This window comes from Scophthalmus maximus, chromosome 10, assembly GCF_022379125.1.
Source record: "Scophthalmus maximus strain ysfricsl-2021 chromosome 10, ASM2237912v1, whole genome shotgun sequence".
In the NCBI taxonomy this organism is placed as follows: Eukaryota; Metazoa; Chordata; class Actinopteri; order Pleuronectiformes; family Scophthalmidae; genus Scophthalmus; species Scophthalmus maximus.
In genome coordinates, this window is record NC_061524.1 from 15,889,082 (window position 1) to 15,913,041 (window position 23,960).

The 23,960-nt window shown below is 41.4% G+C and overlaps 1 protein-coding gene across 3 annotated transcripts; it reads left to right on the forward strand.

Moving 5' to 3' along the window:
- On the forward strand, nucleotides 1–23,742 carry myofl (myoferlin like). Of its 3 annotated transcripts, XM_035606086.2 has the most exons (53): nucleotides 1–298; nucleotides 748–803; nucleotides 951–1,042; nucleotides 4,822–4,930; nucleotides 5,140–5,206; nucleotides 5,612–5,781; nucleotides 6,154–6,282; nucleotides 6,665–6,727; nucleotides 6,851–6,901; nucleotides 7,028–7,058; nucleotides 7,143–7,258; nucleotides 7,401–7,527; nucleotides 7,614–7,717; nucleotides 7,804–7,872; nucleotides 8,001–8,044; nucleotides 8,159–8,241; nucleotides 8,487–8,611; nucleotides 8,724–8,837; nucleotides 9,847–10,024; nucleotides 10,269–10,393; nucleotides 10,496–10,605; nucleotides 10,776–10,968; nucleotides 11,115–11,270; nucleotides 13,440–13,571; nucleotides 13,689–13,852; nucleotides 14,553–14,667; nucleotides 15,504–15,606; nucleotides 15,709–15,848; nucleotides 15,941–16,099; nucleotides 16,387–16,474; nucleotides 16,693–16,770; nucleotides 16,931–17,112; nucleotides 17,228–17,386; nucleotides 17,478–17,579; nucleotides 17,744–17,905; nucleotides 18,003–18,168; nucleotides 18,262–18,332; nucleotides 18,417–18,431; nucleotides 18,535–18,633; nucleotides 19,015–19,143; nucleotides 19,970–20,125; nucleotides 20,276–20,367; nucleotides 20,487–20,657; nucleotides 20,809–20,957; nucleotides 21,095–21,234; nucleotides 21,382–21,470; nucleotides 21,548–21,643; nucleotides 21,737–21,878; nucleotides 22,003–22,102; nucleotides 22,206–22,399; nucleotides 22,479–22,588; nucleotides 22,686–22,833; nucleotides 22,963–23,742. In XM_035606086.2, the coding sequence occupies exons 1-53, from the start codon at nucleotides 211–213 to the stop codon at nucleotides 22,999–23,001; spliced, it is 6,090 nt and encodes a 2,029-aa protein (XP_035461979.2). In that variant the 5' UTR covers nucleotides 1–210; the 3' UTR covers nucleotides 23,002–23,742. The 3 variants fall into 3 exon arrangements, with proteins under 3 accessions (XP_035461979.2, XP_035461980.2, XP_035461981.2); XM_035606087.2 differs by lacking the exons at nucleotides 4,822–4,930; nucleotides 5,140–5,206 and having other exon boundaries at nucleotides 214–298; XM_035606088.2 differs by lacking the exons at nucleotides 1–298; nucleotides 748–803; nucleotides 951–1,042; ... (3 more) ...; nucleotides 6,154–6,282; nucleotides 7,028–7,058 and having other exon boundaries at nucleotides 6,663–6,727.
- The last annotated feature ends 218 nt before the right edge of the window (nucleotides 23,743–23,960 follow it).

The following is a 23,960-nucleotide window of genomic DNA, read 5'->3' on the forward strand; positions in this document are numbered from 1 at the left end:
GGGACATATCGTGCATAGGTTACTATAGAGTCTCTCTAACTTGTCAAACCCACGTCTCAGCCAGGCTGGCTGGTGAAGTCGTCTTGGCCGTGACTCATGAGCGGAGCTTGCCCTCGGGTATCCACTCCTCTCCTCCGCACATCTGAGGGCTCCGTGTCTCGCAGCGGACCATGTTCTGTTCTCTGTGAATAAACTGGGACTTCGTCAAAAATGCTGCGGGTCATTGTTGAGTCCGCCAGTGGGATCCCCCAAAAGAGACTTGGAAACCCAGATCCAATAGCTGCGGTCATCTTCAGAGGTGAGAGATTTGTACCATTGATTCGAAACTTCTTTTCCTTTTTTTCTGAACTCGGCAAACCGCTATATGCTCCGTGGAGACTTAATAAGACTTCGACTAGGCCGATCGTGCACAATGTATTAAAGTTTCTATCAGACTATCATCTTTTTTTTTTATCAGTTTATGCATCATTCCCTAGATTTTGGCACTGATTCACATACAAAAGACTGCATCCTTATAAGGTCAGAATAACCCTGTCTCCCGAGGGCAGACGCTTCTCGTTGGACCAAAAGGCTTGGTCTTTATTTATTCCTTTTTCATTGATTAGATTCCTTTGTGCATCAAGCCTTCCTCTGGTTCCACCTGACTGTAAAATATTTATTGATTCATCTATTTTTGGTTTGGAAGAAGCTTGTTTGTGCGCTTAATATTCATGCGAATAAAAAGGAGTTCTTCGGTTGTGCTCACAGGTGAAAAGAAGAAAACCAAAGCGATCGACAGTGACTTGAATCCTGTTTGGAATGAAGTAAGTGCGGGCTTGGAATTGGCTGTAATGTGTAAGAGTTACAGTTTGTGGATTTGCATGATGGGGATTGATAAGCTGTTGTTACCAGAGTTTAAATGACTGTTTATTAGTGAGATATTTGTAACTGTGTCTTCCTCACAATTGCAGGTGCTTGAATTTGATCTGAAAGGCTCCTCCCTGGATGCATCCTCATTCATCAACCTGGTGGTGAAAGACTATGAAACAATCGGCAAAGATAAGTACGTGTATGACAAGCATACACACACACACATAACATGGTTTTGATTCTGCCATTGCGCTACTTATTCTTTTTTAGCCATACTTGTGTTGCTTTTCCTCTGCCATGTTTGCAAAGCTCTTTGGCAAAACTTCTGTTGTTTTCAATGTTCTACATAAATAAATCTGACCTACTTGACTTGAAGTGTGTTCTCCAAAAAGTATATAAAAACCCTGTGTTACTCTAAATCACACAGATGTGCTCATGACACCAAACCGCCGGCCCCCCAAACCCCCCCCCCCCCACACACACACACAAATCCACACTCAGGTCAAGCAGGTAATGACTGAAAGTGAAAACCACTGCACCTCAGAGGATTATCTTTAGATCAGTATATGTGTGATTAGAATCCGTGTAAGTATTTGTTTCTAAGCAGTTCTTAGCTTGACCACACCTATAACTATCCTGGTTATTCTAACCGTGTGCTTGAAAAATAGTTATTATGATCTTCTCCCAAGGAGCAAAGTGGCATGTTTTAACTTCACTGAGCTGTATAACCACAGCACTCACTGTGACCGTGTCAGGACTTGCAGTGCCAGTGAACATGGCGCTCCGTGTCTCTCATAACAGCGCTCTAGCTCTTTTAAGGAATGTTGCCTTAAAAAGAAAACATCCCCTCTTGTTTAACTTTCCCCAGAAAGACTGTCATATATGTTATTTATAACATAGTTTCTGTTGTTTTTCATTATGTTTGCTATATCGTTTATGCATTTTGTAACATTCTGAGTCATTTTTGTGCATGCAAGAAGGTAGACCAAGTTATGACATTTCCACTCGGTCACTAATGACTGATTGTGTATGATGTAATTTGAGGCAGACACAATGGGTGGGGAGGAGGGTGGAGGGTTGACCGCCTCAGCCAAATATGCACATTATTTTTTCCATGAACACTCTTTGCAACGCAAGAGTGGGATGAATAGCAGAACTTGCTCTGGCTTGTCATTGGCACATCTGTGGTGGCTGGTGGTGGTTCTGCCTGTAAAACATCACATCATGCTGATTCTGGAGCCAAAATGGGAAATGTCAATGTCTACAATCTAGAAAGAAAATTACAAAAGGAATGTGACTCAGAGACTAACTGCAGTATCTAATCTATGGTACCGTCAGGATTGTCTGTCTCCAGCTGCTCAGCAGCATTTAGTGATCAGTTTGTTTGGCAAAAATGCAAAATAAGATGTATTTAAAAGTGATGTATATATATATATATATATATATATATATATATATATATATATATATATATATATAATACTGTCGTGGAAAATGTATAAGTTTGCCAGAAACATGAACTCGCTACTTCACTGAAGTTAAAAAGTCAGTATCCGCTTGGAGCAGATCCAAATACTTGAAACTATTTTCAAAGTTTTTTTTTCTAAGTATGTTATGTATGCAAATGTTAATGTCTGAATAATCCAGTCCATGCATGTGGCTTTTGCAGTGACATGAACAGGAAATTGCCATGCCACGTAATCATTTCCTACTCAGCCGACCCTGATTATTAAAAAAACGCTAAGATATACAAAAAGAAAATCTCATGACAGCAATTACTTAAATTCTGCGCTAAAAGAAAATAAGATAAAATAGTAGACTAACATGTACTTGAGGGTATTCCCTCTTGCACACCAGGGTGAATGAAACACATATCTAGTTGTAACGTGTGATTGCCTGCAAGCATTGAAGCAACGGTCAAGAAACGAAAAGTAGATGCGGATATGATTTTGACGTAAAAGACAAGCCGGTGGGCTTAGTTGGTTTGGGACGTGGTTGCAAAAGGGCCAATCTCAATCGTCATAACAGCGAAAAATCTTGTTTGGACCTTGACTTACGAGGACAAAGCTAGTGATTAAGTTGATTCTCGTTCAGTGGATATTGGGTGTCCAACAAGCTTACGTAAGAAAGCTAAATTTTGTGGTGAGAGCGCTAATTGCCGGGAGGGTGAAACCTCATTCAGAAGGAGAATTTGCAAAGGCGTGCCTTGTTGCTGCTGTGGACCTGCTGGAGAAAGTCAAATTGTGCATTGTGTGCAAACACTGTGCATTTTCCTAGAATAATAACTTTAATTTAATGACACGGCTAAACATGCTGCAAAACTCCTTCAGGCGAGAGCACGCAGGGCATGAAAAGTAAACAGAAGTGTGATGCGAAGCCAGCCGATGTGCTTGACACGACACCACACCACGCGATCATTGTGCCACAAAGTAACGATTGGCTCGGAACCAAGCAGAACAACCTTTGTCTGCTCGATCTTCCTAAGCTATGAACTGTTTGTTCATCCTGAGGAGACATGCACTGAAGTTTGCATCTGTTTGGTGATTCAATATTAGGGATTCCTGCTGTGAGCGGGTCTTTTTATATCGGACTCTTGCATAGACTCGCTCAAGACAAGCTGCAGGCACCATTGTCATCATCGTCTTCATCATCATCATCATCATCATCATCATCATCATCATCATCATCATCATCACCACCACTACCATCTGACCTCACACACCTTGCCAAAGAGTAGTTCCACCCATCACATGAAAGAGCGATATTCTGAATGTGTCCACAGATATAGTAGGCTCTTGGCCCTCAAAGGATATTATAAAAATTGAAATGTCCCTTAATAGAAAAAAATTACTCTATGTAATCAAATGTTTTGAGAATGAGAGAGAAGGAAAAGAGTCCTCGAGCATAATCATGAATATGATTGTGCCTGCTCTCATATTGCTTACTTAAGACAAGCTTTTCACCCACTTCCTTGTTTCTATATTTGTCCTACTTTTAACTGCCTGTGGTGAATGATAATTGTTTCCAGCTTCTAGTTTTTCTTTGTCCCCTTTATTTCCCCTTTAATTTCCAGCAGGTCCTTGTCATGCAGCAGAGTGTTCTACTTGTTGTCTTGAAAGATGCCTATAGGAAAACATTTTTTCAGATATGAATTTGGGGGGCTGCACGGTGGTGTAGTGGTTAGCACTTTCGGCTCACAGCAAGAAGGTTCTGGGTCCCGGTTCAAACCAACCAGGGCCTTTCTGTGTGGAGTTTGCATGTTCTCCCCGTGTATGCGTGGGTTCTCTCCGGGTTCTCCGGCTTCCTCCCACAGTCCAAAGACATGCAGAATGGGGTTAGGTTCATTGGAGACTCTAAATTGACCGTGGGTGTGAATGTGAGAGTGAATGGTTGTCTGTCTCTGTATGTGGCCATGCGATAGGCTGGCGACCTGTCCAGGGTGTACCCCGCCTCTCGCCCAATGTTAGCTGGGATTGGCTCCAGCCCCCCCGTGACCCTTATATGGATAGAGCGGTAGACGATGGATGGATGAAATTGCGGTGTCCATTTGTGGTCGTAGTTAATCATCAATTTAAATTGTGGTGTTCATTTTTTGAAGATTCCCAATGTGTTGCAATCCATCATGACTATTAATCACTGTTGCCACATGACTTCTGTTTGTTTTGACAAAGAAACAATGTAGGGGTTGTTGCTCGGTTTGTCATAGTATGTAAAGAAGAGAAATTGAGAAGTGGAACCGTCAACTCCCCAGAGCTACATGCAAATACAGTCATAAACACTGTGTCAAATTCCCTCGTGTGAGGTTTGTCACAGAGTGTGGAACCGAAGCCCCCTCCCTATTGCTTCTCTTAGCCATCCATCCTTGTTGTTCTTTCACACAAAGGCGATTGTTTCTCTCCAGCTGCGATGATTCACATGCTGGTGTTTGTATGATTGTCTGAGCTGAGGAATATTTATGTGATTGCTTTGCAGATTCATCGGCTCTGCAAAAATCTCTCTGAGAGACTTGGCCAGTGGTCAGGTGAAATCCCTCCCATTCAAGAATGTGCCCCTGATCAGTGAGAAACAACAGGCTGTTGGGGTGAATAACATTATCCTAAATTACTATTTACACATTACACTTTTAAAACTTTATAATATGGAATATTCAAAGCAGCCTCAGCTCTGGCATTGGAGGATGCCTGGTATCTGTGTAGGTCTGCAGGGAGTAGTCGAATTTGTTGAATCCTGTAACATGTGATTTGGTGTCAGATGTACATGATGCTAATTGAGAACACATCCTTTTCTCAGGCAACCATTAATTTGCTCATTGGGTATGAGCAGCCAGATGCAGACCTGGCTCATAATGTTGATGATGGTAAGTAGACAGTTAACCTAAGAAATAAAAAACTTGATTATAATATCAGTGGGTGTCCAAGTCACAATTATAAGATTAGAAAACACAAATACAGTACATCAATATATCTTTTCAGCAAATGAAAAGTCACATAATTTAAAGCTAACAAACCTTTAAAGCTTAAATCTTATTGGGGCCCTTCTGAAATAAAAAATATTTTTATATATGGAACCCTGTTTCGCATCAGACCGACCCACATACAGAAACGGGAATGCTTTAACATTACGGGGTGAATGCCTGTAGCTTTTGAGGTGTTCCCTACAGTAACAGAATCAAACATGGTTCTGTGGGTACATTATCTATCTTATTGTCAACAAGAGTGTCAAATGTAGGTTTTTTCCCCTCTGTTTGTGTTAATTCTGACAGAAGGCAGTGATGAGGGTGAGGAAGGGGAGGCAGACGTGAACAGAGAAGGTCAGGGTGGAAGTCCAGGGGCTCCCACTTCGCCAAACCAGCCTGGTAGGCCCAACCACAAGCCAGTCCGTCTCCGCCTCAAGAGACACAGGGCCCTGGTTAACAAGCCTCAGGACTTCCAGGTATTGTTTAAGTTTTGATTACCCTGTTCCTGGATAATCACACATGTCAGTGTAGAAGGAATAGCATATTGTTAATCACATTAATGACAGCAGGCTTCATAGAGAGATATAGAGAAATTACATTTTAGATGTTAGAGAACTGCACACATGAAAACCCAGCTCAAATAATTTTACACAGCTGTTTTTTTCTTTTTGTGGAGCTTATTTTTCTTCCCATAACAAACCATAAATTTATTGAGTGGCCTTTTGTTTGTAGAGAAATAAGTCGGTATTTGTCAGCCCCAAATGAACCAATGGTACTTTTTCAAAAAGGGTCCAGACAAATTGTTACGCTGTATGTTCAGCTGCCTCACTGTTGCTTGCAATTTCCAGATTCGTGTCAGGGTTATTGAGGGTCGACAGCTGCCTGGCAACAACATCAAGCCAGTGGTTAAGGTGAATGCATGCGGGCAGACCCACAGGACTAGAATAAGAAGAGGAAATAACCCGTACTTCGATGAGGTAATGAGTCCATCACCACACAAAATGCTTCCCCTTTTTTTTTTAAGTAAAGTATTAATGATCACTTACTGTACCTGTGGCTTTTACCTGGCTTGTCTGTCTTTAACATCATCTAGTCTGTGCCACCTAATCCCTGCCATCTTCAATAATGAGGTATTTTTCTCTTTCCTTGGCAGTGTTGATATGATAGTGGAGCTTAAAGGCATTAACCTCATCTCACTCCTGTATCTTATTCACTTTATATCGCTTTTGCCTTCCCTCCGCTTTTGCCAAAGTACAATATTCTGTAATGTTTGTCACAATCACGATAACAAAGCGTGTCTCACATCAAACTACACTGTGCATACAGTTATAGGTGAAAAAGTTATTTTCTGTCTTGCAGATTTTTTTCTGCAATGTCAACATGCTCCCCTCAGAACTGTTTGACGAGAGCATCCATATTCAGGTGCGTAGATAAATCTTTTCCTGCAATTTCTTCTGCAAAAAATAAATGATCATCCATTATGTGCACTTAAAAATCAGGAATCTCTGCGTCTGCTGAACCTGTAACTCCGCCTTTTCTTAACAGGTTTATGACTCCTTCTCCCTCAGAGCCAATAGCCTCATGGGAGAGTTCAAGGTATTAAAGTGCTTTTAAGTCATGATCTATGTTTTGTCTAAGAATAATGAATTGTAGTAGTAGAGCAGTTGATGTGACAGATTTCGAATGTTCCTACAATTCTTTCCCCCCCCCTGTGTTACCCAGTTGGATGTTGGCTACATTTATGATGAGCCAGGTCAGTGTTTCCATGTAAAATTCTCTGTAGGAAAATACAAATTGTTGAATTTTCTGTATTTGCTGAATAATGTACCATGTCCAGGTCATGCTGTAATGAGGAAATGGCTTCTTCTGAGTGATCCCGATGACTCCAGCTCAGGGGCCAGAGGTTACGTGAAAGTCAGCATGATTGTTGTTGGCACCGGGGATGAGCCACCGGTACGAGTACCTTCTTACTCATCATCACATTCCTCTCTACTAACTACATAAAGAGTATAGATCGGTGCTGAAAGAGACCATGGAAAAATCTCCTCTCCTCTCCTCTCCTCTTCCCTCCTCCCCTCTCCTCCCCTGGCTGCAGTCTGAGAGGAGAGAGATAAGTGAGGAGCAGGACGACATAGAGAGCAATCTTTTGGTGCCAACTGGTGTAACAATGCGTTGGGCTACCCTGAGCCTTAAAGTCTACCGTGCTGAGGACATGCCACAGAGTTAGTGACCTATAAGTTCCTACATTTCTGCATTCCCTGCAGTGTGATGTTATATTACATATTTATTAACTGTTTTTATATTACAGTGGATGACAGCTTCACTCAGGTGGTGAAACAAGCCTTAAGAGGGAATGGAGACCGGAAAAACTTGGTGGACCCATATTTGGAAGTTAGCTTCGCTGGGAAGAAGGTTCAGGAAGAAATGTCTTTCTTAGTGTGCTTACTGTGTGAAGTGTCAATCATGTTGGTCTGTGATCATATTTTTTTGTTTTTCAGTTTTGCACCAAAATCATTGAGAAAAATGCTAATCCAGAGTGGAATCAAGTCATCAATCTGCAAGTCAAGGTACAGAAGCTGCATGTTGAGAGGAATCATGTGAACTCAACTCAAATAAACAACAACAACAAATAAAACAATAGGCTTTACCCTAGTTATGATCCAGCATAAATTAACACATAATTCTGCCCCTGCAGTTCCCGTCCATGTGTGAACGCATCAAATTGACTTTGTATGACTGGTAAGAGCTAAAAAATATTTGTACACACCTGTATGTGTGTGTGTGTGTGTACTGTATGTGTAATTAACAGTAATACCTCAACCAATATTTGACATGCCAGTTTAATCTGGGCAGGGATCGTCTAACCAGGAATGATGCCATAGGAACAACATTTTTTAATCTGAGCAAAATGTCTTCTCCTGGTGGAGAGATTGAAGGTAATCACGCCATTTGATATTTCTGTAAAGATTACTGTCACTCAGTGTTCCAGAAGATGATAAATCTATAACCCTGGCTGACAGGCACTGCACTAGCATTTATAAAAACACACACCGACACATCATGACAAGCGACGTGAAAGATGTTTATCTATCTATTTATTTATCTATCTAAAGAGCCCTACATTTTTCCTATGCTTTGAAACTGTCCAGATTGAATTTTAAACAGTGCCTGTGTGTTACAGAGAGCACCGGAGAATCCGAGGTGGGTTTTCTTCCAGCTTTTGGGCCTTGCTATGTCAACCTGTATGGTAGCCCGAGAGAATTCACTGGCCTGCCCGACCCATACGAGGAACTCAACTTGGGCAAGGTAACACTCCCCTATCAGCTACGTGCTGCGGGTTCAGTACTGAGTTAAGACCCAAAATATTTCACCTTGAATATGTATATACATGATATTTTTGCATCTGGATGTGTTGCAGGGTGAGGGGGTTGCCTACAGGGGAAGGGTCCTTGTTGAACTTTCCACTGAGCTGGATGGAAAGATTGAACAAAATGTTGACGACATCTGCAATGATGACATCCTGGTGGCACAGGTATACACTGCAGACCTGTTACTACTTGAATTACTTGTACTTACTTCATTGTATTTAAATCCTTAAGGGTTTAAATTGTCATTTAACCTTATTAACTTTTTTCCTTGACAATGCCATCACAGTATGAGTCTTAAGGGTTTCCCTACAGAAAATTTAGGTAGCTGAGTTTCTAGCATAGGATACAAGAACAGAGACTTGACTCTTGATTGAGAGTAAGAAAAAAAACAATAATAATTCTGCCTTAAAGTGCCCATATTGTCAAAATTGAGATTTTCTGGCGTTTTTCACAATAAATATGGTCTATTTAGGCCACACAGCCTAAATTCAGCAGCTGTTTTTTTTTTTTTTACAATGCCCCAGGACTTTTGCATAATTGTGATGTCATAGCGACGCAGTCTCTGCCCTCTGCCTTGCCCGCCATTCCATTGCTGAGCTATCGACAACACGAAAAAAAACAGGAAGCTACATCATTGCACAGGATTCCTAAGGATATTAATACAAGAGACCAGAACTATTTTACCTTTGCAAAATTCATTGGTGACTGGTGTCGGCAGCTGCCCGCGATGTGGAGCTGTTCTGGAGAGTGAAAGAGCAGGCGGACCAGCCGCTGTGACTGTCCTCCAGTTACAGATGAATTTTGCGTAGTGGGGAGCAGGGAGATAGTTTCTCCAGGGCACAAGCTGCCTCGCTCCGGGACAGCACGGTCAGAGCCGGCTCTGAGCACGGTGAACAGAGAAGGTGGTTGGCCTGACCGTGCGTCACTCAGAAAAAAGTCGGCCAATCAGAAGAGAGGCTCATAACATATTAATTAGACATGCCAAAATTTACCTGTTTCTTTGCAGGGCTCCTTAGAAAGATTTATAAAACCATATTGAGATGTTTTTTGGTACTAAAAAAACTAATATACCTTCCTAAAGATATCAATACGTCATATAAAACACCAGAATGGTGTACAATATGGGCCCTTCAACCATTTGACGCTGCCACCTCTTCTTTTATCTGAGTGCAGAAATACCAGCGGAGGAGGAAGTACTCTCTGTGTGCTGTGTTCCACAGTGCATGCATGCTCAAAGAGCCGGGCGAACCGATTCAGTTTGAGGTCAGCATTGGTAACTATGGTAACAAGCTGGACTCCACCTGCAAGCCCCTGGCGTCCACCACCCAGTACAGCTTTGCTGTGTTTGACGGTATGAAAAGACGACTGCAAGGATTCAAGAAAATTACTCTTGAGCTTGATCACATGTTATAATCAGGGTTGTTTTAGCTTTAGTCTGGCCCATGACCCTGTTTTTATGTTCTAACATTTTCACAACACAAGCCATTAGACACTCCAGGAGAACAAGAACCACATGGACAATACATTTTAGTATGTGGTAACCGCCACAACTTGTATTTAAAATGATTCTGGTGCATTTCTTTTGTATCCCACAGGTAATCACTACTATTACCTTCCCTGGGCTAACACCAAGCCTGTAGTCATTCTCACTTCATACTGGGAAGACATCAGTCACCGTCTGGATTCAGTCAATGTTCTCCTCTCTGTTGCTGAGAGACTGGTGGGAGCAAGTCACGGTGACACGTTTGCCTGAACAATTGGAAATCTAGACAGATAGTGTGAGTCAATAATCTCCCTTTATCCGTCTTTGTGATTTATTTAGGAGTCCCACCTCACTTCTTTAAAAACTGCCATCTTAGCCAAGGTGTCTGAGGCACGCCTGGGAGAGATTTGGGTCAAACTCATCAACCACATGATTGACGATCTTCACAGGTGAGACAGGACGCAACAGATCCTTCACTGGACCTGTGGGTTGTAACGCGATAGTGTAACTTATCATTAGATAACTGCATTTTGGTAATTGCTGTTTGGTCAAATACATTTGAAGGTGGCAGTTTGGATTGAATTCTGTTGTTGTTTTACTTTGGTCTCTGGGTTGTCAGTTTAATGCTTCCAGCGCTGGAGGGCCAGCCCAACGTGACTGCACTGGACCTCAAAATGAAAAACGTGCGTGATGCTGCCATAGACAATATCATACAAATGGCCAGTCGCATTAGAGAAGAGGCCACAGACGTGAAGGCTACTGTCAGTGACATTGAAGACTGGTTGGACAAACTCAAGCAGCTGGCAGAAGAGGTCAGAAAAAAACATTTAATGGTTGCAAGCATGCTCTGATTGTATACTGCAAGGGGCGCATGTTGCCACAAAAATATAATGTCAAGTAGCTCGAAAAGAGACAACTGAAACTTGAATGTAACTGAAAAGTTTTGTGTCTCCATTAGACTCAGAACAGCATGCCGGATGTGATAATCTGGATGTTGAGACAAGAGAAGCGGGTGGCTTATGCCAGAGTCCCAGCCAACCAGATCCTCTACTCCAAGTTTAGTGAACAAGCCTGTGGCAAACACTGCGGGAAAACCCAGACCATCTTCATGCAGGTACAAGACCAATCTGAGCAGATGGTGTGTCAGAGTCCCTGCACAGTGTGCTGCAGCTTCACAGTACGGCTGTGACCCGTGAAGGACAGCACTAAACAGCTTTGGCCCGAATGCCTGCAAAATAGGAACTATATAGTTCATGGCTAAAACTCCAGTCACACCTCAACGGAACCTGTACATTTATTTACACACTAAAATGTTTAATCTATTTTGGTCAGTGGACAAGACTCCAAAAAACAATCATGTCACGCCTGAGCAGGAACTGGACCCAAATGCAAAGGTGATGAATAAACAGGATATTTAATAATAAAATGAAAACAATCAAACCAAGGGTGTCCACGAGATGTAGCAAAACAGGTAATCCAAATACTGGAGCCAGGGGGAAAAAAAGAAACAGACCAGGTCAAATAGCAGGGGCAAATAGCAGGAACAGACCAGGCCAGACAACAAGAAAAAACAGACAAACCAACACTGACAAAGGGAAGCACAGAGACTAAATACACACAAGGAGGGCAGGGCAAATAGAACACAGGTGAGACACATTAGGAACAGGTGCAGACAATCACAGGGGCAGGAGACACCAGGAGACACCAGAAACTAGACACAGGACAGGAAGTGAAACAACACAAGGAACTAATTTAAAATAAAACAGGAAATGAAAACACAAGATCATGACACATCAACAGAGAGCTACATGTAACCTCACCCAAAAACTCAAATTCTGGTTCCACACACTTTTCAATACATTGTAATTTTAAAAAAAAATTGAATTTGATTTTTTTTAATTCTTTGGATAGAAACATTGGCAGCAAGTTCCCTGTTTCGGCATTTTGAGAAAAAAACAAACATTCCTGCCCAAGAAATCCAACTGCGATCATGAACCCTCTTTTCTACAGTATACAATTAAGCAATAGCTCACGACAGGCCGTGGTATATGCTCATTATACCACAGTTAAGGGGCGTTGTTCGGCGACCCCTTTGATTGTAGTATAATGAGCGTATATCACGGACTGAAGTGAGCTATTGGTTTTATAAAAACAATCAGATCGCTTGATTTGAGATACCTGTTTTATCTATATATCTATATATATATATATATATATATATATATATATATATATATATATATATATACATACATATATAAATAAAGCACTGTATTTCTCAATGCGCCTCACTGGTTATAGGAAATTGTTAAAATTGTGATGCATTAACTCAAAAAACTGTATGAAAATATTGATGCTTCAGACAAAATACGATTTCAATTTTTTCAATTCAATTTTATTTGTATAGCACCATATCACAACATACATTGTCTCAAGGCACTTTACATAGTGAGGTCAATATTACAATATTACATGGAAAACCCAACAAATCCCACAATGAGCAAAGCACTTGGTGACGGTGGAGAGAAAAAAACTCCCTTTTAACAGGAAGAAATCTCTGACACAACCGGACTCAGTTGAGGGCGGTTGGGGTGAGGAGAGAAATGGGGAAGAGAGGAGAGGTGGGCAGAAAGAGGGTGGGAGGAGAGACAGTAGGAGAGAAGAGAGAGAGAGAGGACAGTTGTACAACCGCCGCTTTAATCTCTACCAGACTGATACTTATAATTGCGGAAAAACTGACACTTATAAATGCAATGATGTTATTAATAATAATAATAGTAATAATAATAATAATAATGACGGTTTTGGATCCTGCAGCTCTGCGTCAGAGATATACTAGGATATTCTAATAAATAATAGAGTAATAAAAAATGATTCTCCAGGTCAACTGAGAAAATTTTACCTGGTCTCCTTTTCTGTCCAGTTCAGCTCAGTGAGATACAGAATGAAAACAAAGGGGGGCAGACATACTCCACAGTTTAAGCTCAACTTGAAACTGTATTGTAGTTTCAGAGTTGTAGTTCTAGTTTTTGTTCTCTTTTGAAAGTATGAAAGTGGAGATGACACAGTGTTTCCTGTTCTGACCCTCAATCAGTATCTTGAATTACTTTTTACACATCCTGGGCCACACAACAAATCAAATGTGTAAAGACTCAAACTACCAAAGGGCCCCTTTGCTTCAGTGATTGTTCATAATACTATATTTACAGTTTCCATTTATTTTTAATCATAAAACCTCACTGATGAATTTCTGATAACCAAAAAAAACCCTTTGATTTGTCAGTACCCCATGGACAAAAACCAAGGTGTGAAGATCCCTGTACAGCTGCGGGTCAACATGTGGTTCGGTCTCTCTGCCCATGAGAAGAAGCTGAACAGCTTTTCAGAGGGGAACTTCAGTGTGTATGCTGAAATGGTACGGTGGCTACACAGAATGTTAACTTACAAAAAAAATACATAGGTGTCTTATTTCCTTTCACTATTGTTCCTGTAGAATTTTGTTCCCGAACACCAATGTTTTGTGTCCCTGCAGTATGAGAACCAGGCTCAGGTGTGTGGGAAGTGGGGAACCACTGGACTGGTTGGTCGCCAAAAATTCTCAGACGTGACTGGAAAGGTGAAACTCAAACAAGAGCGCTTCCTGCCACCACATGGATGGAAATGGGAGGGAGACTGGTTTGTCGACCCTCAGCGATGGTAGGTTTCAATATAGCTCACTTTATCAAACACGCACACGCACACACACACACACACACACATCTGTGTGATTCATGGCCTGTACAATTTCAAGTACAAACATCCTGTTGTTACTGTGCAGCTGAACGCGCTCCAGAATCTTGTTCATTTTCACCTCTATTAAAGGGGCAGTAAGCGATTTTTAAAACAATACATGTTTTTTCGCTCAGCCCTGGCTCTGTAAATTGAAAACTAAAAAAATGGTACGGACAGCACCACACAACACCGTGTGTACAGTTTGCAGACATCACTCCCCGACACATTAAGAGACGCGCTAGTGAATGATGCCATGACTCAGGTGTTTTGGCCCTGTGCTAAGCGCGTCGCTCTCCCATTACCTGAGGCTGCGGGTTAATCATTAACGAAGAGTTGTCGCTCACTGCCCCTTTAACTGGCAGCAATCATAATGAGCCCTTGTACCAGCCACACACCCACATCATGAACACAATTAAAGGAAATGAAAAGGAATTTCAGCCAATGTTTTGGTTTGAGGGGGTCTCCTTCCCGCTCTCCCTGAGTGCCTACATTCTCCCAACGAGGCCCACATAAACAAATTCAGCTCTCTGATCTCCGTCTTCCTGAGCTGTTAGTCATGCCCCCGCATTGCCAATGTCACAAAGCCTGTCATCGACTTGTGTGCTGCGGTGGTGTGTTTCAACAGCCTGTTAACAGAAGCAGGTGCGGGCCACACAGAGTTCACAGATGAAGTCTTTGAGAATGAAACACGTTTTCCTGGTGGGGAGTGGAAGCCTGCTGCGGAGCCCTACACAGACGTGGTACGACCAACAACTTCACACATGCAACAGAACCAGAGCCTGTCGAGTCATGCTTGTGTCCAATGTTATCCGATTCTTTTGTGCTATTATGCAATTGCTATTTTGTGGCTAGACTGTAGTTTTCATTAGGGCTACTAATGGTTATTGCCTCATTTTGGGAATTTTGTCTGAACAATACCCCCAAAAAACATAAAGCTGCTATACTAATATACTATTAAATGAGTATATGTGATGTAGAAGTGTCCATTGTCACCCTACTCTACAGTTCCCCTCAGGCTCTGTGGAATGGTGTAGCATCATCACCATCCCTTTGTTTTTATGACTCATAACTTGGCTGTTTTGATTCACACTCATTCCGGACAGAGTTGTCAGCTGTTTTCAGTTTTGACGATAAGCCCACTGCCGGCTCCTCACCCAGCTCCGGCCATCAAACAGACAAAGTGGGAGACTAGTTGGTGAACACAGTGAAGCATTAATCAGCTAAAGGACCAGATATTTCCATCCAACATTAGTGGTGGGGAGCAAAAACAAAGCTAAAAGGAGAGTAAATATTTCGCTTCATCAGGCCCTTAGTGGAAAAAAAAACTTAAGGTTTTTGATTATTAATAATAGAATGAAAAGTGAGAAAATCTTTGTTTTTCTGAAGCTGTTATCAGCTACTGTAGTATTTGCATGTATTATTGAGAAATCTGCCAAAGTAACTTAAACAACTAAATAGTAATCAACATTTATATCAACTAATTTTAACATGGAGCATTTTTGACTTCATAAATAAATTCTTCTAATATACAGATATACATGACATAAATGATAGACAGACTGTCTCCATTGTGTAGAATGGAGAGAAGGCACAGAGCACAGCAGAGTACGAGTGTCCTCTTGGATGGACCTGGGAGGATGAGTGGAGCTTTGACAGCAACAAAGCTGTGGATGAGAAGGGTAATGAACACTAAGGCTGAAATATGAAATCAAAGTCTTTGTTTTTGAAATACTTCCAGTCTAAAGAGACCCGTGTGTATGTCTTCATGCTTTTGGCATTAGGTTGGGAATATGGCATTACCATACCTCCTGACGATAAGCCCAAATCCTGGGGTGCCGCAGAGAAGATGTACCATGTCTATCGCAGGAAGAGACTCATAAGACCGAGGAAGAAGATTTCTGACAAAGTTGCTGCTGCCGAAGTGAGGAAGCGGTGGATGAGAATAAGAGTAGATTGGAGAGGTGTTATGAGTGAAGCTTTCTTAGTCTTTTCCTATCCTTGTGTCTTGCATAGCGACAAGAACCGGGAGAAGGTTGGGAATACTCTTCCCTGATCGGCTGGAAATTCCACAGGAAGGAGCGCTCCTCCGACACGTTCCGCCGCCGCTGCTGGAGGAGAAAGATGGTCCCATCAGATGGGGCCTCCGCCATCTTTGGGCTTGAAGGGGCATTGGTGAGTGTTGCTCAACTCCTCTGAGTAATGTTGCTAAATATGCCTTGTTTTCTTGAATGTCCTCCAACAAGGCAGTTGACATGACAACAACAGTTACATTATGCCATGTGAGTCATATCCTCGCATTATTTCTTCTGCATGTGCCTGTTCCTGTCAGATGTTGGCAAATAACTCTGAGAGTTTGTTTTAGTTCTGCAATCTTTTCTTCAAATTCCATTTTCATTATAGTCAATTGTTTGCTGAGTGGAGCTTTTCTCAAAGCACCTCAACCTGCATTTTGTTAACAGGGTGTTGATGTTGACGAGAAGGCCAGCAAAATGGATGCAGCCAAACAATTTGGTGCCAACACGCCCACCGTTTCCTGCCACTTTAGCCGTAAGTTGATGGGTCAGATAAAAATCGTTTCCTGGTCACTGGTGCTGATTAAAGACCGTGTGTTTCTTTAAGCTTCCTGACTGATCCTAATGCAAGATAACTTTGAATCACGAAGTCTGTAAATCCTGGAAAAATATGTCCACATGTCCTGTTTGAGCTAACCTTGTTTTTAGTGGTGCTACAGTTTGGCATGCTGATAAAAAAGAATCTCCCTCCAGGGTCTTCCATTTACCACCTGAGGGTGTACGTGTATCAGGCAAGGAATCTCTGTGCCATGGACAAAGACAGCTTCTCTGGTAAAAAACAAAACAAAGCAGTGAATGTATTTGCATACAAAGTACAATCCTGATCGAGTGGAATAAATTCAGTCGAGTAATGACGTATCTTTTACCAAAGTAAATATGACATTAAAACGTCAGTCATTTCAGTCAAAGTACTACCCTGTCCCTTCTCCAGATCCCTACGCTCATGTGTCATTCCTACATGTGAGTAAGACCACAGAAGTCAAAAGGTCCACGCTGAACCCCACATGGGATCAGACGCTCATCTTTGAGGACATTGAAATTCACGGCGACCCACAGACAATTGCACACAATCCTCCGGAACTGGTCTTGGAGCTGTACGACAGTGATAAAGTGGTATGTAAAGTGTTAAATCTGCCAAACGTTTGATAAAATTACAGAAACCGGGGTTCACGGTTAATGTCATGATTCTTTTTTAAGTACTTGTGTACTGCTGCAATTTTTCAACCAGGGTAATGATGAGCCCATGGGTCGTTGTACATGCCCCCCTGTGGTAAAACTGAACCCCAGCGTGGCTGTCACCCCAAAGCTACTGTGGTTCCCAGTCATCAGAAAGGATCACAGTGCTGGGGAGGTTCTCCTTGCTGCTGAGCTCCTCCTGAAGGACAAGGTACAAAAGACACTTCATAAGAAAATAAACACGTCATAACTAAACTTTCTGAATCTATATGCAGGAGGTGATGCTGTGATTTGCCCTACAGGCTAATGACGGCGATATGCCCTTGGTCCCTCCTCGGCGGGGGGAGAAGCTCTACATGGTTCCCCACGGAATCAGGCCCGTAGTGCACCTCACTGCGATAGAGGTACACAATCAAGCAATCGTGCTCCTTTTTTACTTCAAACACCATTGCATGATCAGACAAACCAGCCCCACCCTAAGATTTCTCCTGTGGTTGCATTTCCTCATCTGAGACATGATCTGCTCGTACCAGTTTTTATGTGTGTTTATGTGCTTGTTTGATACCAGATCTTGACTTGGGGTTTGAGGAACATGAAGACCTACCAGTTGGCCACAGTTTCCTCTCCCAGTTTGATTGTGGAATGCGGTGGTGAGATTGTTCAAACTGCTGCAATCAAGAACTTCAAAAAGAATCCAAACTTCCCCGGATCTGTGCTGCTGCTCAAAGTGGTACCAACCATAAAACTCTGTAGAGTGTGTCCCCAAACACTACGGCACTCGTAAATATCTAAACTTGTTGATGTGTATTCTCTTCTTCTTTACCTAGCTTCTTCCCAAAGAGGAGATGTACACCCCTCCCATTGTGCTGAAAGTAATCGATCACCGACCCTTTGGAAGGAAACCTGTAGTGGGTCAGTGCACCATCAACTGCCTGGACGAGTTCCGCTGTGACCCATATCGCATTAACACTGAAGTCTGCATGTCCGATAGAGGTATGTACACGCATGCATGGACTGTCAAACATACTTACACGCCCAGCTACATACAGAAGGTATTTATTTTATCCTTTTCCATTAACTCTGCAGTGGCAATGATTGCTGCTGCCCAGAGAAATGTCTTAATAGACATTGAGGAGAGGCCCATCATGATAACTGAGGTAAATAAACCTGCAGTCACAAAGTAATAGTGCGGCAAGATTTTTTAATTGATAAGTTCTCTTTGTTTGCTTCTCACCTTTCAGCTTAAAGCAGAAAAGGTAAGAATTGCTCCCTTCACCGATAGTCTACTGATAGATAACATCTCTAAAAATATCACATCTAAAAATATAAAGTTCCTATCTATTCATCTCCGCTGTGTAGGAGGAGGAGGCAGTGGACTGGTGGAGTAAGTTCTACGCCTCTATTGGAGCGAAGGCAAAGTGCGGCCCCTACTTGCAAAAGGGCTATGACACGTTACAGGTGAGAGTATGTCATAGCACATTGTGAAAACACAACTACTAATTTAATACTGTGCTTTATTTTGTGCTGGTTTTACAAGCTTTGTGACTTGGCTGTCAGTAACCAAACAGGATCATGACCAAATAGTCCTTGTTCCTGTCCTTTTTGGAGATAAGAGTTTCTCAGACGCAGCAGTATATAGACAAAACAAAACAAAAAAGATTTTCCCTCGTGCTGATCATGAAGATACAGGAGTTAGTTAGTAAATGAAAAAAAACTAATAGACAAATGTGGAGGCTCTGTGAAAACTTGCAGCGTAGGTGTGAAATATAGTTAGGCTGAGATAATAATACAGAAATGCTCTGCTCTAATAGCTGCAACATTGTATTGTGTATTTTTTAGGTATATAAGTGTGAACTAGAGGAGGTTGCAGAGTTCCAGGGACTCACTGATTTCTGCAGCACTTTCAAACTTCAGCGAGGAAAGACTGAAGATGATGAGGACGATCCCTCGGTGGTGGGAGAGTTTAAGGTAACAAGTTTTTATGGAAGCATCACTGTCCCTCAGCCTGTCCTGATACTTGACCTAATGAAATGTCACCGCTTTTGCTGTTGCACGGCTACTTTTCCCAGCCTTTGTCTGCCCTCTGGTGGAAAATGTATGAATTTCAGTTGAAATGAAACGATTATTTTGGCAGCAACACACAAGTACAGGGTTTAGTCCTCCAGATAATTGTTCAGGGAAGTAACACACCAGCAACTATGTCGTTGTTACAGTGATAAGCACAGTAAATGGACAGTGTAAAGTTTATATCTTGCTGATTTCTGTCTGTTGAGTGTTTGCTGCAGTGCGTAGTGTTTCTGGAGATGAAATCCGCAGCTTTCATTCTGTCCTGAATATTTAAATTACTTCAGCAGCATCTTACATTGAAAGTCACTTTGTATTGTCTGGATCAGTCTTTGTCTTGTAGCAAAAAATAGATTGTTGTGTGATATTATTTTAGGTTTTTGGTACTTTATCATTAGTAGATTCATATTTAGAATCACATTAGGTGGGCCTTGAGAAATGAGTGGAATAAGCTTGTCATCTCTAGGGGAAACAAATTATAGGATACATTTTGGACAGCTGATCAGCTTCTATTATTTTGACAGCTTATTTCACAAGTGGTGGTTAAAGTCACCTAGAATGAAAACGTTTCATTTATCTTCATCAATCTATTTTTTTTCTTTTTTTTTTTTTCTTTGAGGGAATATGAACTATCCGTGAGAATGTAATAGCTTTAAGTCTGCAGCTGTTATACCACAAAAAGATGTGGTGTTATATGAATAACAGCACTGTCCTCTATGCTGGTATACAGGGATCATTCAAGATTTACCCCCTGCCCGATGACCCAGGGGTGCCAATGCCACATCGCCAGTTCAGAGAGCTTCCTGAGAGCGAACCTCAGGAGTGCCTGGTCAGAATATATGTTGTCCGCTGCATTGACCTTCAGCCTATGGATACAAATGGCCTAGTAAGTTTTATATTAAGGTTATATCTGATCAACCACAAATCCCTCTCCCGATTTAGATCTCACCTACTGTAGGCCCTTGATGTTTTGAAAGTGAAAACGATGCTTGAATCTACTGGAGCTAAGTTCACATTTTTTAAATTCTCATTTCAGTGTGACCCATACATTAAGATTACACTGGGGAGGAAAACAGTGGATGACAGAGATAACTACAAACCAAACACCCTTAATCCAGAGTTTGGGAGGTGAGCTTTTTGTTCATTTGTCAGTCGTTGAAATGATCATGATCAATTTTAAATTTGTATCGAAACATTAAACAAAAAACAAACAAACACAATATAAGACCTCCTCCATTTTTCCCCAGGGCGTTTGAGTTGTCCTGCTTCCTGCCTCAAGACAAAGACCTGAAGATCGCTGTGTATGATCTTGACTTGCTGAGCAGAGATGAAAAAGTCGGCGAGACAGTCATCGACTTGGAGAACAGACTCCTGTCCAGTTTCAGGTCCTGCTGTGGCCTGCCACAGACTTACTGTGTGTAAGTAGTATGCGTACTTTGTGTGGCTACGAAAACCCAAATCTACAGTGTGGTTATACATCCTACAAATGCTTTGACGTCTCCTCTCGTGTGTTTTTTTCTTCTTGTGATTACGTTCAAATGAGATGAATGTTGGTATCATTTCTTGTAGGTCAGGGATCAATCAGTGGAGAGACCAGCTGAAACCTTCTCAGATCCTCCAGAACGTGGCCAAAGTGAGAGGTGTTCCTCCGCCACGCATAGAAGAAGATGGCAGCTCAATCTCTTTCTCAGGAAAACAATATAGCCTGCAAGATTTTGGTACTGCTGATACTTTGTAGAATTATTACATCTGTGACTTCACTGATTGTGTCTTTGTTTATTCATTTTAGCTGTAATATATCATTTATATATTGCTTCAATGTCTGTCTTTTGTGATATGCCACACCTTTTGTTAGAAGCGAGAGCTGTGATCCACCCGCACTTGGGCTCAGCCAGAGAGAGGATGGCTCTGCATGTCCTCAGAGAACAGGGCTTGGTACCAGAGCACGTGGAGACGAGAACCCTGTTTAGCTCCCACCAACCCAACCTGTGCCAGGTTAAAACAACAGCAGTAAAACTGTATTCATTTTTGTCCTTAGATACGAGCAGTCAAGTATGAACATACTGTTCTGTGAAATGAATGTTTTAATGTTGTTGTATAATAGCTTTCTTTAAGAGGGCCATCCCTTTTTCACAAACGCAGGGACAAATTCAAATGTGGGTTGACGTTTTCCCCAAGAGCCTCGGTTTGCCAGGGCCTCCATGTGAAATCACTCCACGCAAAGCCAAGAAGTAAGAAAGTCTAAACAAAATAAGATATTTTAACGTAATGCATGAAACGATGAAATATAATAGTATATTTGAAACAGGTACTTCTTGCGGGCCATCATTTGGAAAACAACCGAAGTCACTCTGGATGAGACAAGCATCACCGGTGAAGACATGAGTGACATCTACGTCAAAGGGTACAACCCACCTGTTACCTTTCCCATCTACTGGTTCTCTTTTCTGCCTATTCGACTTAGCTAATCTGAATACAACATCACCACGTTTGCTAGATGGATGCCAGGAATGGAGGACGACAAGCAGAAGACAGATGTTCACTACAGATCCTTGGATGGTGATGGAAATTTCAACTGGAGGTTCATCTTTGGGTTTGACTATCTGTCTGCAGAACAGCTGTGTGTCATCTCGAGGAAAGTAAGTGAGATCACCATGAACAGGAACAGAGCATCAAGGGGTTGTTGTTCCTTAACATATCATTTTTTGCTGTGATGGTCTGGTCGGAAGTAATGATATAAATGAAGTGTTTGTCTTTCTTCAGCAACACTTATGGAATCTGGACAAAACTGAATTTAGGATTCCTCCTAAACTGATCATCCAGATATGGGACAATGACAAATTCTCCCTGGATGACTACTTAGGTGATGCAGCATTTTTAGTCACCACATTTTCTGCTGTGACCTGACAAAGCAACAGGGATCTACTATGATACATGCAAATTTTCTGTCCTTATCTCTTTCACAGGTTCAATTGAGCTGGACCTACTCAATCTTATCCCCCCTGCAAAGAGTCCAGAGAAGTGCAGCCTGAAGATGTTGCCGGGGATGGCAGTCTCAAGCTCCTCCAAAAAACAACAGCCAAACTCAATCTTCTCCCAGAAGTCTGTACGAGGCTGGTGGCCATGCATGATGGAGCAGGATGGGAAACAAGTGCTAACTGTATGTTTATGTCCAAAGGTGGTCCTTAGATATGTTTTTTTTTCAGGTTAGTTTAAAAATGTGTTTCACAATTTCACAGGGGAAAGTAGAGATGACCTTGGAAATAATGGAGGAGAAGGAGGTGGAGGAGAGACCTGCTGGGAAAGGCAGAGATGAGCCCAACATGAATCCCAAACTGGACCAGCCAAAGTAAAGAAATAGGGACTTTAAGAACAAGAATGAATTATGAATTGTTTCACATGGATTTTAATTATGTGAACATTGCTGTTTTTTGTCATTTCAACAGCCGACCTGACACGTCATTCTTCTGGTTTACAAACCCTTGCAAAACCATGAAGTTCATAGTTTGGCGCAGATTCAAATGGATTTTCATCGCATCGATTCTTCTTTTGGTGGTGATCTTGTTCCTCGGGATCCTGCTCTACTCCCTGCCTGTAAGAGCACTCCGTTTCTGAAACCACCATCAATTTTGTCATCAATCATAACACTGGTGGTAATTTTTCTAAAACACAGAATGTTCATTCACAGCTAATTCGGTAACTCTGAAATTCTTTTATCCGCAGAATTATATCTCAATGAAGATTGTGAAGCCTTTCTCCTGAGGAGCATTTTAGAGAAGCTGCTTGCCCTCCTGCAGCAGAATCTGCAGTACTGTCCCTCAGAAATATGCAAGGACTTTCTTTGCTGATGCCATAGTCGACTGATATTCATCATTTTCTTCTCACATAATCAGAAATTACTATTTTTTGTACTCCGTATTACTTGTAATGTATCGCTTGTACAGCAAAAAAAAAAGACTAAAATTAAGAATGTCAAGAATCAGATATTAGTTTTATATAAAGAAATTGTTCACATTTTGTTATTAAGTGTTTGGTAAGAGATCTAAAGAAGTATGAGAAGAAAAAGATAATCTTATCACCAACATTTAATTAGCAATATCAACACAAAAAAAGTACTTTGGCTGTATGAATATGTTACATTACGTGTCAAAATTGTGATGAATTAGACCTACACTTGTATCATTTGTTTTTTTTATTCACTTTATACAAAAAAAATCCGACACTGCATAACATGTGATTAGTTCATTGAGAGTGACACTGAGTGACAAAGCTACCAGAAATTAAGATACAGTTTGTTGTCAAGCTTGGATTAGCAACCAGGCAGAACAGGCAACCACCTAGGGGCCCCAATAACCCCAAAATTTACTCCACATCATTTGCATCAACCAAATGTAACTGAATATGTTTAAGGCATTTATTATTTCAGTTTAAAATGAGCTCATTTGTTGTGTATAATTGCTTAAATTTTTTCCTGTCCCATTCAATAAACACAAAACAACCTCAGGAAAAGTGGATTGATTGTTCAGTGTATAAAATGTCAGAAAATAGTAAAAAAACAACAACAACACAATCATGATATGTCAACATATTAATTTGTTGTGTTTACTGTCATAGAAAACAAGGAAAACTGGCAAAAATGCATGCATAAGAAGCTGGTGCTGGTGGAATCTACAAAAGTAATCAAGTAATTATTTCAGCTAAAGAATACTAGACATTAAACA